At 38.6% G+C, this 17500-nt stretch overlaps 1 protein-coding gene across 4 annotated transcripts in view; it reads left to right on the top strand.

Moving 5' to 3' along the window:
* Positions 1 to 17500, top strand: part of slc2a9l2 (solute carrier family 2 member 9, like 2) — a 41579-nt gene that overhangs the window by 19311 nt on the left and 4768 nt on the right. For 3 of the 4 annotated variants that reach the window (XM_058798109.1, XM_058798108.1, XM_058798111.1), the window contains 7 exons: positions 3651 to 3775; positions 3976 to 4121; positions 7795 to 7927; positions 11897 to 12084; positions 12616 to 12726; positions 14010 to 14111; positions 14602 to 14677. In XM_058798109.1, the coding sequence (XP_058654092.1) occupies positions 3651 to 3775; positions 3976 to 4121; positions 7795 to 7927; positions 11897 to 12084; positions 12616 to 12726; positions 14010 to 14111; positions 14602 to 14677 (881 nt within the window). The remainder of the gene's footprint in view (positions 1 to 3650; positions 3776 to 3975; positions 4122 to 7794; positions 7928 to 11896; positions 12085 to 12615; positions 12727 to 14009; positions 14112 to 14601; positions 14678 to 17500) is intronic. The other variant, XR_009274184.1, reaches the window with a different exon arrangement.

The following is a 17500-nucleotide window of genomic DNA, read 5'->3' as shown; positions in this document are numbered from 1 at the left end:
ACACACACACACACACACACACACACACACACACTCACATGAACACAATCAGTTCTGCTGTATGTTCACATTAAACTCTCTTTTTATTCTACAAAACCAGAGAACAAACATCTGGCCATTTATTACATTTCAGAGCAGAGGTTCCTAAACGCTTTTACCAGCTCAAATACTGACTGAAAAATATTGAATCTCGCCCTGAGATTTAAAATTAATATTTCAATAATTTAACAGCACATTCACATATTCAGAATTTTCTGATGTTGGTTAATGATTAAATGATTTATTCATTTTATTCATTTTACAGTTTTTCTGGATTGCTAACACACTGTAACTGATTAATTTGACCCAATTTTCCAAACCATTCATACAGTTCTCAAAACAAAGACGTTTCTTAAAGCTTTGAACACATTTGACCTGTTTTCACACACGCTCCAGTTTGCTCAGTGTTTTCTGCAAAACTCTACACAAGAACAGCATCATTCTGCACAGATTTAACCATGTTCTCATTCAGAAAACACAAACACACAATACAACCACCTCAAGAATCACAAAATGAACACAAACCGCACACATTTATCCCTGTGTGAACATTACAGTAGCAGAACCGATGACAGCAGTCAGAATCTCAGGATGATATGAACAAGAGCCGATTATGTGTTTTGGGAAATGAATCCTGGTCGCGGGAGACAAAGAGGAATAAGAGGAGAAAAGAAAAATGAAGGGGATGAGGTCAAAGGTCATTTGTTGCTGATGAAATATAAAGCACTATAGTTGAGCATGTTCTTGTGCATGGATTGATCAGAAGGAAAGCTGCCTGCAGGATCATCTACTCACATTACAGTTACAGTACTTCAGATGAGAGGACTTGTACTGTAAATACAGTAGCACACAGCCTCAAACTCAGAACTGCTGAACTGATTTGTAGCCGAGTACTTCTGACATGTATTTGTGCAGAACTGAGAGTCTGTCGAGGAGAGAGACTAAGAAACTGTTATAGTATAACAAATAAGGATATTACTAATACTGTAATGCAGCTTGGCAGAGGATGCTGAATTTATTTATTTATTTATTGCTGTACAGTAACTGACAGTATATTCCAATGTGTGTTTACTGTATATTCAGTTGTTTGGGTTTTGTACTTTTCTCTTCTAGTGCTTTTCATCTACTGTAGGATCTCTTTACAGTAGTGTAATGAAAGTAAACTTTTCTTACAGTTTATTGGTGAATTTTACTGTATCTGCACAGCTCTATATATGCTGCAGACTGTAACAGACATCGACGAGCAGAATGTCTCTTGTTTCCCAAACAGTAACAGTGTTCTGAACTGATCTCACTAGTGTTCTCAAGTCTGTGTGTTTGTCAGCTTTGTGTGTCGTCTGAGGCCACAGACTAGATTCTGACAAAAGAGAATGTTTTTGACTAAAATGTTTGACTTTGACCTGAAAGTCTGAAGTTTGCACAAATTGGTGTGTAGTTTTGAGATTGTGTTTATAGTTGTAAGAAAATGGTGAATTGTTTCATGAATTGTGTGTTAACAATCCAGAAAAACTGTAATTTGACATTAATTGATTTAATATTTGCATGTTTTTCACAACTTTTTTCATGTTTTTCTGTCAAGTGTTTTTTCTTAAAATGACTTATTTTAATTTTACATTTTTGTGATTTAATTAATATTTAAATAATTGAAAAACACCGTCAAATGTTTCTCTGATGTTGTTTAACGGTCACATGAGATGCAGCTAAACTAGTAAGATATACCCCAGGGACTGCAGATGCAAATTAGCTTTATAGCTAACTCTGGCACAACAGTTTTGTTGTGCATTGTCCCTGTATAAAAATAAAACAAATATAAATAAAATATAAATAAATATTTCATATTTTTTAGCACGTGTTTTATTCTGACGTGTTTATTTTAATCATTGCTTACGGTTACGGTGATCATTATTAGCTCTGCGCAGGTGGTGGCGGAGCACGGTCGTCATGGAGACTGCGGCTGAGAGCAGATGAGCGGTCAGTCGCTGTCAGGGATCATCAGCGTCTGTGCGGCGCGGCGGAATAATTCACAACAACAGCAGCACAGAGTCTGTCAAAACCACTGACTGCTCTGTGTGTGTGTGTGTGTGTGTGTGTGTGTGTGTGTGTGTGTGTGTGTGTGGTTGTTTGGGTGTATTGTGTGGTTGCTAGGGTGTATTGTGTTGTTGCTAAGGTGTAGTGTGTGGATGCTAGGGTGTAGTGTGGGGTTACTAGGTTGTAGTATGTTGTTGCTAAGGTGTAGTGTGTGGTTGCTAGGGTGTAGTGTGGGGTTGTTAGGTTGTAGTATGTTGTTGCTAGAGTGTAGTGTGTGGTTGCTAGGTTGTAGTGTGTGGTTTCTAGGGTGTAGTGTTGGGTTGCTTGGTTATAGTGTGTGGTTGTTAGGGTGTGTTGTGTGGTTGCTAGGGTGTAGTGTGTGGTTGTTAGGGTGTAGTGTGCAGTATAGTGTGCAGTTGGTAGGTTGCAGTGTGTGGTTGTTAGGGTGTAGTGTGTGGTTGCAAGGGTGTAGTGTGTGGTTTCTAGGTTGTAGTATGTGGTTGCTATGGTGTAGTGTTGCGGTTGCTAGGGTGTATTGTGTGGTTGCTAGGTGTTTTCGTCCTGTCTCAGTGGTCTTCAGGTGTGTGGATGTGGCTCAGCAGATATTACAGTACGTCAGTTGATGTTCCTCAGGGTTGGAGATTCTTGTTTCGTTGTTCATGAGGAGATTTCAGGGGTCTGGCTGTGGCTCTAGTCTACTGCTGTCAGCATTTATTCATATTCAGCTCATATTCACTGTCACTCAGAGGGCCCATTCAAAGTGAGAGGCACGTGCCGCCTCAGATTTTTGAGCCAAGTGGATTTTTTCATCAGCTGCTAAATTCAAATCTGTGTTCGCTGGCTGGCGCTGAGCGTTTGTACAGCACTGCGCGCATTATAACCAATCACACACGATGCTGTTGAGCTTATGAATGCAGTGACCAATCAGAGGCGTTCAGATGAGTCATCGCTAAAATACCGGTGTTTTCTTTACCTGCTCGCTGACTGAATACCTCTTTCTGGCGAATTCTCTCGTTAGAAACAATAAAGTGCAAATGTGTGTGCGAATATGTTAGATATTCATTTCTTAGTGTAAACGGCTTCAGTGAGTTTTTGAGAGTGCTTGAACTCTGTCAGTAAAAATGTTCTTTGTTCTCTTTCTGTACAATGAAAGTGTTATGATTAGTAGCTTAACTTAAAATGTTTTTATTCACATTAACTTTCAACGTTAAATTCACATTAAATATAAAGTCAGTCGTATTAAAATATGTTAGGGCATGACACCCATATTTAATAGATTACATTATTAGGTTACTTTGACCATCGCCCGTCTAGATCAACTAACCTAATCTATAAAGGTGAGAATCGAGATATTTCATGATGCGCTTGGGAATTTTTCGAATAAAAAGGAAAAAATAAATAAAACATAAGTGTTGTTGTGGCTGCTGTGTGTCACATGATGCCCCCCCCCCCCCCAAACAAATTACTTGTGCCCCCTCAAAAATAATGAGTGCACAATGCCCCTGCTGTCACTGTTAGTAAATTATCATAATTTTATTTTTGAGGAAACATGCGATTAATAATAATAATGTGTGTGTGTGTAGGAAAGGAACTCTTCTGGCCAATAACGCTCTGGCTCTGATTGCTGCGCTCCTATTGGCTCTGGGAGAGACGGCCGGATCCTTCGAGATGCTCATCATTGGTCGGTTTATCATCGGCATGGATTCAGGTCAGTCCCGATTGGCTGCAAAAGATAATCAGCCCATCACAGTGAAGCAGCTCATTAGCTCACAGTACAAAACAATCACACTTGAGATCTCGTTAATATCTCAATAGTTCCTCATAAACGTCAGTGAGAGCAAATGGAGACTGGATTCACCAAGCATTCATAAGAATAAAAACACTTATTTTCTATCTCAAACCCGTCAGGTGTGGCTCTGAGCGTGCTGCCCATGTATCTGGGGGAGATTTCTCCTCGGCAGGTGCGCGGCTCCATCGGTCAGTTTCACGCCATCTTCATCTGTCTGGGTGTTTTCATCGGGCAGGTGCTCGGACTGCCTGAGATCTTTGGACAGGTGAGTCTCTCAGCGAGGCTGCCTTTATTTGATCAAAAATTTGGGTTGCAGAAAGGTGGAAAATTTCCAGTAAATTTCGGAAACATTACAGAAATTTTGGAAACTTTCCAGGATTTTTTGGAATCTTCCGTGGATTTTTGGAAAGAAAAAAAAAATGGGGGGGGGAAATCTGACAAATATTCAAATCTGTCTGTCAAAAGTTCTGATGCTGCACAGATTCATCCAATCATAAACACATTTGTATCTTATTCAACACTGAATGATCTGCTGTTTTTAACCAGACCGTCATCCGTGATTTCATAGATTAAGGCTTTTAAAAGTATGTTTTACTCACAGTTTCAGTCTGATAAAATATTTTAGAGCTTGGCATAACTAGTCAGATGTGTATTCTTTATAAAAATGGCCATGGAGTTTTCAGATTTTATTAATTTAATTTATATGCTTTTTTTTTTTTTTTTTTTAGACGTTCCTGATTTACTGTATAATGATTAGAATCGATTAGAGAACATTTTTACTCACATTTTCTATCCAATAAAATATTTTAAAGGTCAACTAGAAAATGTATATTCATTATAAAAATGCCCATGGAGTTTTGAAGATTTGATAAATTTGTATGGCTTTTGGAAATCACACTTTTAAAATGAAGATTCCTCACATATTCAGGTTTTTCAAGACCATGAGAATCCTGCTTCTTCAAAGACATAAATTAAAATAAGAAAGGTTTTGATTTTGAGTAGTTTCGGCTGATTTTAACGCTTGTTTTGTCTGATTTTAAATCATTTGAAGCAGAATTATTATAGTTAACTAAAACTAAAACCATTGCACCGAGGGCAAAAGCTGCTTTAATTATTACAATTAATGGCTAAATGAATGTTTGGAAATGTTTCCTACTGACTACAGCAAAAAGATAGAAATAACAGACTTACAACCATTTTTATCTGCTGAATATACCAGTGTTCTAATCATTTGGCCTCCACTGTATAAAAACAAAAAAATATAAAAAATGACAAAAACACAACAAAATTATTAAAATTGTAAATCTAAAATTAGCAATAAATTAAGCAGAGAAAATAAAAATAAAATCGAAATATTAACAAAAGCTATAATAGAATCTGAATGACAGTGAAATAAGGCAGATTTGAGGAGCTCTGTGATTGGTGTGTGAGATCAGACAGCCGTTCTGTGGGGTCGTGATCTTAAAGACGTTCCTGGTTTAGATGATGTTCCTGATCTTAAAGCAGGCTGGTGTCAGAGCCCCAGACAGCAGAGGAGCCGCGAGCGTTCCTCCTGCAGATGATGCTGTGGATCAAAGGTGAAGCTCCTTCTCCTCCACAAGCTTTCACATCAGATAAAGCTACTACACAATCAGCGTCGGTCTTATTTCACCAGATCTGAATCTCTGAACAACCAGGACTCACACAATCTTGAAAAACCAGCTTATGTGTGGAAGCCTCATTTTAAAAGACCTGCTGGAAAACTCATGAAAACTCATCAAACCTGAAAATGCCATGGGCACTTTTATAATGAGTATACATTTTTCTAGTTATGCCAAGCTCAATAATAGTTAAAAATATAAATGCTAATCTTTATCAGGTAGATCTGTGAATGATTGGTTAAAAAGACATGCAGTTCTTAAAACATCAGGATTTATTCATGGGATCATTTTTCCGTCTAAAGTATTGCGGTCACGGATAAAAAAAAAAAAATAAGCATGGAACTAAAATTTAAAAACGCAAGTAAAAATATATTGCACAAAATTTAAAAAATGAAAGCAGATTTTTTCAGAATAGCAAACGATCGTGTTACAGAGGAGACGGCTACAGGCCAGGTGGATTTGATATACACAATGATTCATTTGGATATTGTGTTTATTTACGTATATAATTGCATAACACAGTTATATTAATGTCATAAATATATAAAGTTTGAATATAGCAACAATATGAAAGTAAAATAGCCAGTAAGTGGCAGCAAGTTTCTATCTTTAGAGTGAGTCATTAAATCATTCATTCAAACGGCTGATTCGTTCAGTGAGGAATAAAGTGAATCATTTTATCAATAAAGAGGACGCTGTTCTACTGCGGCTTTGTTTGGACTCTTCGTCGAAATACAGCAAAATGAGAAAATAGTTAGACTACGTATTTAACTTACTCAAATTTACTTCTTGCTATATTGATTTTATACTACAGTTCAATAAACATTTGCAATGGTGCTGAAAACAACACTCTTCCTCGTGTGATATTGCTTAACTGTATGCTATTTCATAATCTCAGCGTAACATAAAATGTGATAAATCTTACAAAACCAAAAACCAACAACAACCAATCAATGACATACTGTACATGAAAGACAAAGCTGCTAATCTGAGGGGAAAAATGCACATAACAAAAATAAGAAAAATATTGCAATCACGAGTGGGCAATATGACCACTATATGAGAAATTTTATATATATATATATATATATATATAACCTAACCCTAACCCAATTTGGACATTTTCACTTAGGGGTGTACACACTTTTGTGGCCAGCGGTTTAGACATTAATGGCTGTGTGTTGAGTTATTTTGAGGGGACAGCAAACTTACACTGTTATACAAGCTGTACACTCACTACTTTACATTGTAGCAAAGTGTCATTTCTTCAGTGTTGTCACATGAAAAGATATAATAAAATATTTACAAAAATGTGAGGGCTGTACTCACTTCTGTGAGATACTGTGTATAGCCTATATAGACTATAATTGTTTTATTAACACTAACAAAGAAGCAAATTACAAGACAAATAGAGATATAAATTAAATAAACTCATTTTTCATACATTAGGTTTATTTAACATGTATACATTTATGTAATATATACCATACCATAACTGACTTAAGCAAGCCAGGCACATATAACAGTGGCTTTGAGAGACCGCCCCTCTTCGACTGATTGGCTAGAGGAGGAGCTGTCAATCAAGAACTAGTGGACCAATGATGACGCTTAAACCCGCCCTGATTTACATGAAACTCTAACCGCAACATTTGGGAAAGCAAACGCAGAATGTGGAAACAAGAGCAAAGTGAAAAACAGCATAAGCATGCAAAAAATAAAAATATGAGCAGAAAATGGATAATTTGGCATTAATATTTCAGTTTTGTGCAATAAATGTGTTTTGATTTATGCTTATTATTTTTTAAAATGCGTTATTACATTTTTTATTTACGCTTATTATCTTTCGATCCGTGACCATTGTTTGCTATTCTGAAAAAATCTGCTTTCATTTTTTAATTTTGTGCAATATATTTTTACTTGCGTTTTTTTAATTTTGGTTTCATGCTTATTATTTTTTTTATCCGTGAGCGCAATACTTTAGACGGACAAATGATCCCATATTTATTGTGTATTTCTGCTTTCATTTGGTGGATTGAAGGTAAAATTGTTTCATCAAGATATTTTTATTGTTTTAAATCAATAAAAATACTAATATATAACTATACAGAGCTTAAAAATCCTAATTTGTAAACCTTGGATGCAGTACTGTAATGGTTTTATTTATTTATTTATTTTAAGAACACTGCTACGGCTCCTGAAACTCGAGTCATGGGTCGTGGTTCTTCCTCCGCTCGTATCAGCTGTGTGTGACTGAACCTCATGCACGTCTCTCTCTGAACGTCTGCTGTGTTCTTGTAGGAAAGCAGATGGAACTTCCTGTTCGGTTTCTTGGCACTTCCTGCCCTGCTGCAGCTATGTGTCCTGCCGTTTCTGCCCGAGAGTCCGAGATTCCTGCTGATGGAGCGCCGAGACGAGGCGAGAGCGGAGAAAGGTCTTCATCATCACACACACACACACACACACACACAGATTCTGTCCTGATGTTCACACACAGTGACTGATGAAGCAGGAGTCAAGTCAAGACAAGTCAAGTCGCCTTTATTTATATAGCGCTTTTAATCATACAGATTGTGTCAAAGCAGCTTTATCAGAATAGGAAAATAGTGTGTCAACAATGTAAAATGACAAGATTAAACACTTCATTATTGAATTCAGTGATGTCATCATCCAGCTCAGTTCAGTTTAAATAGTATCTGTGCAATTAAGTCGACGATATCGCTGGAAATTAAGTGTCCCCAACTGAGCAAGCCAGAGGAACCAAAACTCCCTCTGAGACAGAATGGAGAAAAAACCTTGGGAGAAACCAGGCTCAGTCGGGGGTCAGTTCTCCTCTGACCAGACGAAACCCGCAGTTCAGTTCCAACCGCAGCCGTGTCAGATTGTGCAGAGGACTCGTCTGGTTCCTGTGGTCTTGTCCCGATGGCTGTCCAGGAGACGAGGTCTTCACTGGGGATCAGTCTCTGGGGGTCATCTAGGTGTCCTGATCTCTGACGTTCAGGGCTGTAGAGGTCATCTCTAGGTGCTGATCCACCATCTGATCTGGATACGGACTGGATCAGGTGGCTCCGGTGATCTCGGAATAAGAAAGAAACAGACTAATATTAGCGTAGATGCCATTCTTCTCACGATGTAACGAGTACATCGTGTGTTATGGGGAGTGTTCTCGGTTCCGGTTGATCTAATTAATGCAGCCTAACAATCCTTTAACGGATTTGAATAATAGAAGCGTATTAGTGTGTTATGTGTAAGCCAGGCTAAAGAGATGGGTCTTTAATCTAGATTTAAACTGACAGAGTGTGTCTGCCTCCCGAACAGTGTTAGGTAGATTGTTCCAGAGTTTGGGTGCTAAATAGGAAAAGGATCTGCCGCCCGCAGTCGATTTTGATATTCTAGGTATTATCAAACGGCCAGAGTTTTGAGAACGCAGCGGACGTGGAGGACTATAATGCGATAAGAGCTCGCTCAAGTACTGAGGAGCTAAACCATTCAGGGCTTTATAAGTAATTAACAAGATTTTAAAATCTATCCGATGCTTGATAGGGAGCCAGTGCAGTGTTGACAGAACCGGGCTAATATGGTCATATTTCCTGGTTCTAGTAAGGACTCTAGCTGCTGCATTTTGGACTAACTGTAGTTTGTTGATCAAGCGTGCAGAACAACCACCCAATAAAGCATTACAATAGTCTAACCTTGAGGTCATAAGCATGAATTAACATTTCTGCATTTGACGTTGAGAGCATTGGTCGCAATTTAGATATGTTTTGAGATGAAAAATGCAGTTTTACAGATGCTAGAAACATGGCTTTCAAATGACAGATTGCTATCGAACAGCACACCTAGGTTCCTGACTGATGAAGAAGAATTGACAGAGCAGCCGTCAAGTGTTAGATAATGTTCTAGGTTATTACATGTGGGGTCTTAAGTCCGATAATTAATACCTCTGTTTTTTTTTTCAGAATTTTAGCAATAAGAAATTACTCGTCATCCAGTTTTTTATATCGACTATGCATTCTTTTAGTTTTTTAAATTGGTGTGTTTCAGATAAGTACGATTTGAACCATGCTAAGGCACTTCCACTAATGCCAACAAAGTTTTGTAGTCTATTCAAAAGAATGTTGTGGTCGATAGTGTCGAACGCAGCGCTAAGATCCAGTAGAACTAATAAAGAGATACAACCACAATCAGATGATAGAAGCAGGTCATTTGTAACTCTAATGAGAGCAGTCTCAGTACTATGATACGATCTAAATCCTGACTGGAATTCCTCACAGATATCATTTTTCTCTAGGAAGGAATATAATTGTGAGGATACTACCTTTTCTAGTATCTTTGACAGAAAAGGGAGATTTGAGATCGGTCTGTAATTAACTAGATCTTTGGGGTCAAGTTGTGGTTTTTTAATGAGAGGCTTAATAACAGCCAATTTGAAGGTTTTGGGGACATATCCTAATGACAATGATGAATTAATAATAGCCAAAAGAGGATCTATGACTTCTGGAAGCAGCTCTTTTAGTAGTTTAGATGGAATCGGGTCTAACATACATGTTGTTGGTTTAGATGATTTAACAAGTTTATACAATTCTTCCTCTCCTACAGTAGAGAATGAGTGGAATTGTTCCTCAGGGGGTCTATAGTGCGCTATCTGATGCGATACTGTGGCTGACGGCTGCAAGGATACAATGGAAGTGAAGTAGTTCATAAAGTCATTACTGCTGTGCTGTCGGGAAATCAACACCTGTTGATGCTTTATTTTTCGTTAATTTAGCCACTGTATTGAATAAATACCGAGGGTTATGTTTGCTCTTCTAAAAGAGACGAAAAGATATCAGATCTGGCAGAGTGTGATTATCAGTAAAACGATCAGTCACTCTGACTGTGCCGAACTCTAGACTGGTTTTGAGTGAAAAGGGCTCATTAAACTCTCATTTAAGTCATTTATTCTCGTCTAACTTGCCATCAAGGTCAGTTTGAGGAGGTTTGGGCTCTGAGATCAAACGCTTTGCTGCTTTCTTCTGCTTTTTGTGGTTTCTGGTGTTCATGATGAGATCAGGTGTGTTCAGACTGACAGAATGAGGCTGAGCACATCATCACATCACAACACCAATCAAACACTCCACTCCTGTGAGGAAACGTGTGTGTGTGTGTGTGTGTGTGTGTGTGTGTGTGTGTGTGTGTGTGTGTGTGTGTGTGCGTGTGCGTGTGCGTGTCCGTGTGAGAGAGAGACAGGTCCGTGCTTCAGTGCTGCTCTTCTGCAGTTCTTTCATATCAGTATTTCTGATCTGACACAATCACAGAAAAAAAATAATTTATTCACATTTCAATTAACTGTGATTATTCAAGTCAAAAATATAATATGTATCAAACTAAACACATTAATTTATACCATATTTAAGGGTTAAATAGGAATAAATATCTATTTAACCTTGTAATGCCTGATATATGAAATAATAATCAGAAAATCATGTTTCTATGAATGGTTTATTGAACCTTTAGAAAAATTTATTTTTTTTTAAATCATGTTTTGTGTCATATTTGATATTTTTATGGCTCATATAGTCTGATATAGTGAGAATATTGAGATAAAAACAGCGGAATTGTATTCACAGACTCAAACTGAGCAAAAATATGAAATTTGCTGCAGATGCTGATCTGTATATGATGACATTTTGATGTTTATAACAGTACAGCAGATACTGACATAAAATGATCTAAAGATCAGTCATTACTTTATATCTCCAATAATATGTCTTAGTAATATGAGATTGAAATGATCCAAACATATAATGCAATGCAATGACTGATCCTGTGTGTGTCTGTGTGTGTGTCTGTGTGTGTGTCTGTGTCTGTGTCTGTCTGTGTGTGTGTGTCTCTGTGTCTCTGTGTCTGTGTGTGTCTGTGTGTCTGTCTGTGTCTGTGTGTGTCTGTGTCTGTGTCTGTGTCTCTGTGTCTCTGTGTCTCTGTGTCTCTGTGTGTCTGTGTCTCTGTGTGTCTGTGTCTCTGTGTCTCTGTGTGTCTGTGTCTGTGTCTCTGTGTGTGTGTGTCTGTGTCTGTGTCTGTGTCTGTGTCTGTGTGTCTGTGTCTCTGTGTGTCTGTGTCTGTGTCTGTGTCTGTGTCTCTGTGTCTCTGTGTCTGTGTCTGTGTCTGTGTCTGTGTCTGTGTCTGTGTCTGTGTGTCTCTGTGTCTCTGTGTCTCTGTCTCTGTGTCTCTGTGTGTGTCTGTGTCTGTGTCTGTGTCTGTGTGTGTGTGTGTGTGTGTGTGTGTGTGTGTGTGTCTGTGTCTCTGTGTCTGTGTCTCTGTGTGTGTGTGTGTCTGTGTGTCTGTGTCTGTGTCTGTGTCTGTGTCTGTGTCTGTGTCTGTGTCTGTGTCTGTGTCTGTGTGTGTGTGTGTGTGTGTGTGTCAGCATTCCAGGCGTTCCTGGGCCGGTCAGACGTGGCTCGTGAGCTGGAGGAGGTTCACGCTGAGAATCGCTCTCAGAACACTCAGCGGACGGCGTCGGTGCTGGATCTCTTCCGGAAGCGCTCACTCCGCTGGCAGCTGATCACGGTGATCGTCGTCATGAGCTGCTATCAGCTCTGCGGACTCAACGCCGTGAGTTTATCAGGAACAGTCACACACACACACTGCTGGGCAACAGTTTGGGGTCATGGGATGATAATGTTTCCGAAAGAGTCTCTTCTGCTCACCAAGACTGCATTTATTTGATCAAAAATACAGTTGTGTGATTAACAGTGAATAACTAGGAAAACTAAAATGACTCTTAATGTAAATCTGTCCTCATTTTTTTCTAAAAAATGATTGATGGAGAATCAAGTAAAGCTGAACTGCTTCAGTCCAGTAAGTGTTCATCTGGAGATAAGACTGCAGTTATTCTGACGGTTACTTGGATCAAAATCAGTCAAGATTTGACAGAAAAAGACACATGAAGCAGCAGCTGAAGCTGGATGCTTGTATAATTACACTAAAAGAGCTTTTACTGGATAAAACACTCTAAACTATCGATCAGACGACAGAAGACACGAGGAGACTGAGTTAGAAACAGGTTTAACAGCAAAGTTTGATCATTTTTGATGATGATGATAGAGTTGTATGAAGGGTTTGGTGTGTTTGTTGGTCCTGTAGATCTGGTACTACACGAACGGGATCCTCCAGGAGGCAGGTTTCCAGCAGACGCTGATCCCGTACATCACGCTCAGCACCGGCGGCATCGAGACGCTGGCCGCCATCGTATCGGTGAGAGAGCGAGACCCATCCAGTCATCACTGATCTGATCCGAACAATCACTCTAGTGTCTCACACTCATCGATTCTCAAATTATCCTGCTTTGAAAGCGTCTGTTGTGGAATGATGTGTTGTAATGAGTTTAGGAAGAAGGGAAGAGCCGTGTGCTCATGGGAAATCACAGGCCGATCGGCCTAAATCAGAGAGCATCATGGGAATCCTGCATTAGCAGCATAATGGACACAAGCAGAGCGAGCGTGATAGAGATGCTCCCATGATGCTCTCTGATCACAAACAAATGTCCAGAACACGAGCAGAGATTGAGTCTAGAGGACTAGTTCATTACTAACTATCAGCATCATCCACTAACAACAAACACACACACACACTCATACACACACTCACACACACACACACACACACACACACACACACACACACACACACACACACACACACACACACACACACTCACACACACACACACTCACACACACACACACCACACACACACACTCTCACACACACACACACACACACACACACACACACACACACACACACACACACACACACACACACACACACACACACACACACACACACACACACACTCTCACACACACACACACACACACACTCACACACACTCACACACACACACACACACACACTCTCACACACACACACACACACACACACTCACACACACACACACACACACACACACACACACACACACACGTTGAAATAATAAATAAAGCCATTTTAAATGGAAAATAATAGACATAGTAAAAATGTTTTAAAATAAAATAATAAATTAATAAATTATTCAATTTGTTATTAAATATAGTTAAAATAATCATTTAAGCCATTTTAAAATTTTATTTTAGTTGACGTTTAAAATTGTTTATGTAATTCATGCTTTAAAATGTTACTAAATAAAACAGTAATTATTGGTTATTCTTAAATTGGTCATATAAAATTGTTAATGGAATTAACATTATAGGATGTAGTTAAATAAAATAATAAATTGTGATTTTAAATGGAAAAATAAATAGACATATTAAAATGTTTATGTAATTCCTGTTTTTAAATGTTGTCAAATAAAATAAATTAAATTATTTTAAAATAGAAAAATAAATAGACATTTAAAACTGTGTATTTAATTCATGTAATTTATTTACAATCAGTGACGCTTCATGTGATATTTGCTGAGGTGATTTGTGCCAGTAACAGTAATGAGTGATTGTAGCAGAGCAGATTAAACTGAAACGAAGCTCTGTGTGTTTCAGGGTTTAGTGATTGAGAAAGTCGGTCGGAGGCCGTTACTGATCTTTGGCTTTTCAGCGATGGCTGTTTTCTTCAGTCTCCTCACAGTCTTCCTGCATTATCAGGTAAATCACAGTCACATCCACACACACTAAACACACGTCTGACCCTGCAGCACAGAAGCAGTCATAAGCAGCAGCTATATTTGTAGCAATAGCCAACAATACATTGTATGGGTCAAAATTATCAGTTTTTCTTTTATGCCAAAAATCATTAGGATATTAAGTAAAGATCATGTTCCATGAAGATATTTAGTAAATTTCCTACCGTAAATATATCAAAACTTCATTTTTGATTAGTAATATGCATTGCTAAGAACTTCATTTGGACAACTTTAAAGGAGATTTCCTCAATATTTCTATTTTTTTGCACCCTCAGATTCCAGATTTTCAAATATTGTATTGTCCTAACAAACCATACATCAATGGAAAGATTATTTATTCAGCTTTCAGATCAATTAAAAAAAAATAGACCCTTATGACTGGTTTTATGGTGAACTCAAACTGTGTGTGTGTCTCTCTGTGTGTGCGTGTGTGTGTGTGTGTGTGTGTGTAGGACAGGTTCTCCTGGATGCCTTATCTCAGCTTCACCTCCATTCTACTTCTGATCGCTTCCTTCTGCTCCGGTCCAGGTACAGATGTGTGTGTGAGTGTGTGTGTGTGTGTGTGTGTGTGTGTGTGTGTGTTTTTGTGAAAAGTCAGGACATAGATGTGTATAATGACGAGGGTATGGCAGGTATTACAAGGTGAAGGTGACATCTCAGGACATTGACCCATGTCCCCACTTTTCAAAATGCTTATAAATCACTCAGAATGAGGTGTTTTGGGGAAAGTTGAAATGCACAGCCTCCTGTAAGGGGTAGGTTTAGGTGTAGGGTTGGTGTAGGACAATAGCACATACAGTAAGTACAGTATAAAAACCATTACGCCTATGGAGAGTCCCCACTTTTCACAAAAACGAACGTGTGTGTGTGTGTGTGTGTGTGTCTGTGTGTGTGTCTGTGTGTCTGTGTGTCTGTGTGTCTGTGTGTCTGTGTGTGTGTGTGTGTGTGTGTGTGTGTGTGTGTACTGGTTTTTGTGGTTTATGGGGACAAAATTAGTATAATAACATGGGTATGACAGAGGTATTACAATTTGAAGGTGGTTTATGAGGACACTGCCTATGTCCCCGTAGAACAAAAGGCTTTAAAAAACTGCTTCTGATCGCTTCCTTCTGCTCCGGTCCAGGTACAGATATGTGTGTGTGTGTGTGTGTGTGTGTGTGTTCATCATGTGTCAGAGGTCAAAGGTCACTGCTCTGGGTCAGTTCTGATCATGAGAATACAAAGGAGACGTTCCTCGTCTGTCTGAATAAGTGATTGGTTTAGAGGCGTGTATCCAGCTCTCGCTCTCATTGACCTTCAGAAGGACGAAGCGATGCTGAATCTCTAATAACTCACTTTTATATACAGTAGGAAATGAAGTGAACAGCCATATGAATATGAATCGAGAAACTGTCACTGTGTCCCACAGATGGTTTGCATCTCATTTACATCACTGTCTCCTGACTGGACGGCAGAAATAAATATTAATGTCAGATGCATGCACACACATTCACACACACACACACACACACACACACACACACACACACGCATACACACACACACATTCACACACACACACACACACACACACACACACACACACGTGCACTCAGGTGAGGCTGATACCTGTCTGTCCATCATGATTCTCTCTCTCTCAGAGGTGTGTGTGTGTGTGTGTGTGTGTGTGTGTGTGTGTGTGTGTGTGTGTGCAGATGGTCGTGGTCGTTGTGTTATTAAGTGACTGATCCAGATGTGCAGGAACTCAAATGTTTCCTGCTGTCCAAAAAACATTAAAGCAAATGTTTAAAAATAGATGTGCGGCTCAATCCGTGTCCAATCCTCAGGACACGAGCCGTGAGGACAGAGACTGAGAGACAGACACACACACACACACACAGTAACACACAGAGACAGACACACACACACACACACACACACAGTAACACACAGAGACAGACACACACACACAGAGACAGACGGCTGGAGGGAGGGCTGATCTCTCTCAGGGTTTCATTCTCATTCCTCCATTACACTGATTCATTGCGTGTTTGTGTGTGTGTGTTTATTTCAGTGTTTATGCTTCAAATCTGTGTTAATGTTCCTCACCCATTCATTTGTTTGTTTTCACACACACACACACACACACACTTGGTTCCACTCTGATTTGTGGATCATTTCAGTCTTACATAAGACTGATTTTAAGAATTTTCAGATTATAGTTTGACTGACTGATATTTTTATGATGTTCAGCACTGATGATGACACTGAGCTGAGATGTCTGGTTTAATTCTATTGTGTGTTCTATTAGGAGATTTAAATAAATTTTGAAGATTTCTGAACAAAACATTTTGTCCCTTTTAAGAAATTTAAAAATTGTTTTTTTCAAAGCATGAGTAATTGATTCTCAAAAAGCATTAATGAAAATACAGATTTAAATCACAGATCACCAGATTTAGTCAGTTTTGTTGTAAGCGAGAGTAAGATTTAGTTTGAAGTGAAAGAGCTGCTGTGATGCGAGTTCATCATTCTCCTGATTTCATTAGCAGTTATTGAGTTAATCTTTATTACAAATCTTTTTTACAAAACTGTACACACAAATCCAAGAATAGCGCACAAAATGCAAAATGCCTCACATCTCACAGCAAAATGAAGCACTGCATTTAAAATATCACAAACACATCTCAAAAGCAAACATTATGTTGCAAACACTTTGCCATAATATTATATTTCTGGATATATCATATACACACAGTTATTCAAAACCTAAAGCTCTTCTTTCATGAGCTCCTGTACATCTCTGTTCAAGATTGAAAGTAATTGGCAGAGAGATGTTGAAAAATTCACGATAAACACGAAAACAAGATTGAAACTAAACTTGTTTTACTGAAAGCATTTGTGGTTGTGAATACAGTATTACACAGTACCAAAGAAAAGAAATACATCAAGCATGTGTAGTTGTGTAGATGTGTGATGATAGGCCTGTTCTAAAGCTATGATTGGTTCAGTATGATTGGAGTAAAGCGCATGTGGCATTGCATTCTTTTATCGTGCCTCGAAAAGTGTGTGGGCATCCAAGGAAGTGCCCTGAGCTGGTTCAGATCTTATCTGAGTAATAGAACTTTTTCAGTAGGTACTGGTCGTGCGGTTTCATCTGTAGCACCTCTTATCGGTGGTGTTCCTCAAGGCTCTATTTTGGCTCCCATCTTGTTTTCACTGTACATACTTTCACTAGGTTACATTTTCATTCATTGTAATGCAGAAGACACACAAATCTATTTACCTTTAAAACACAATGCTTGCATGATTAGCTGATATAAGATCTTGGATGTCAAAAAGTTGTTTGCATTTACAATTTTTTTTCTCAGCTGC

This window comes from Onychostoma macrolepis, chromosome 14, assembly GCF_012432095.1.
Source record: "Onychostoma macrolepis isolate SWU-2019 chromosome 14, ASM1243209v1, whole genome shotgun sequence".
NCBI classification, from domain to species: domain Eukaryota; kingdom Metazoa; phylum Chordata; class Actinopteri; order Cypriniformes; family Cyprinidae; genus Onychostoma; species Onychostoma macrolepis.
Note: the sequence above shows the minus strand (reverse complement) of the source record. Positions and strands in the feature narration are given on the sequence as shown.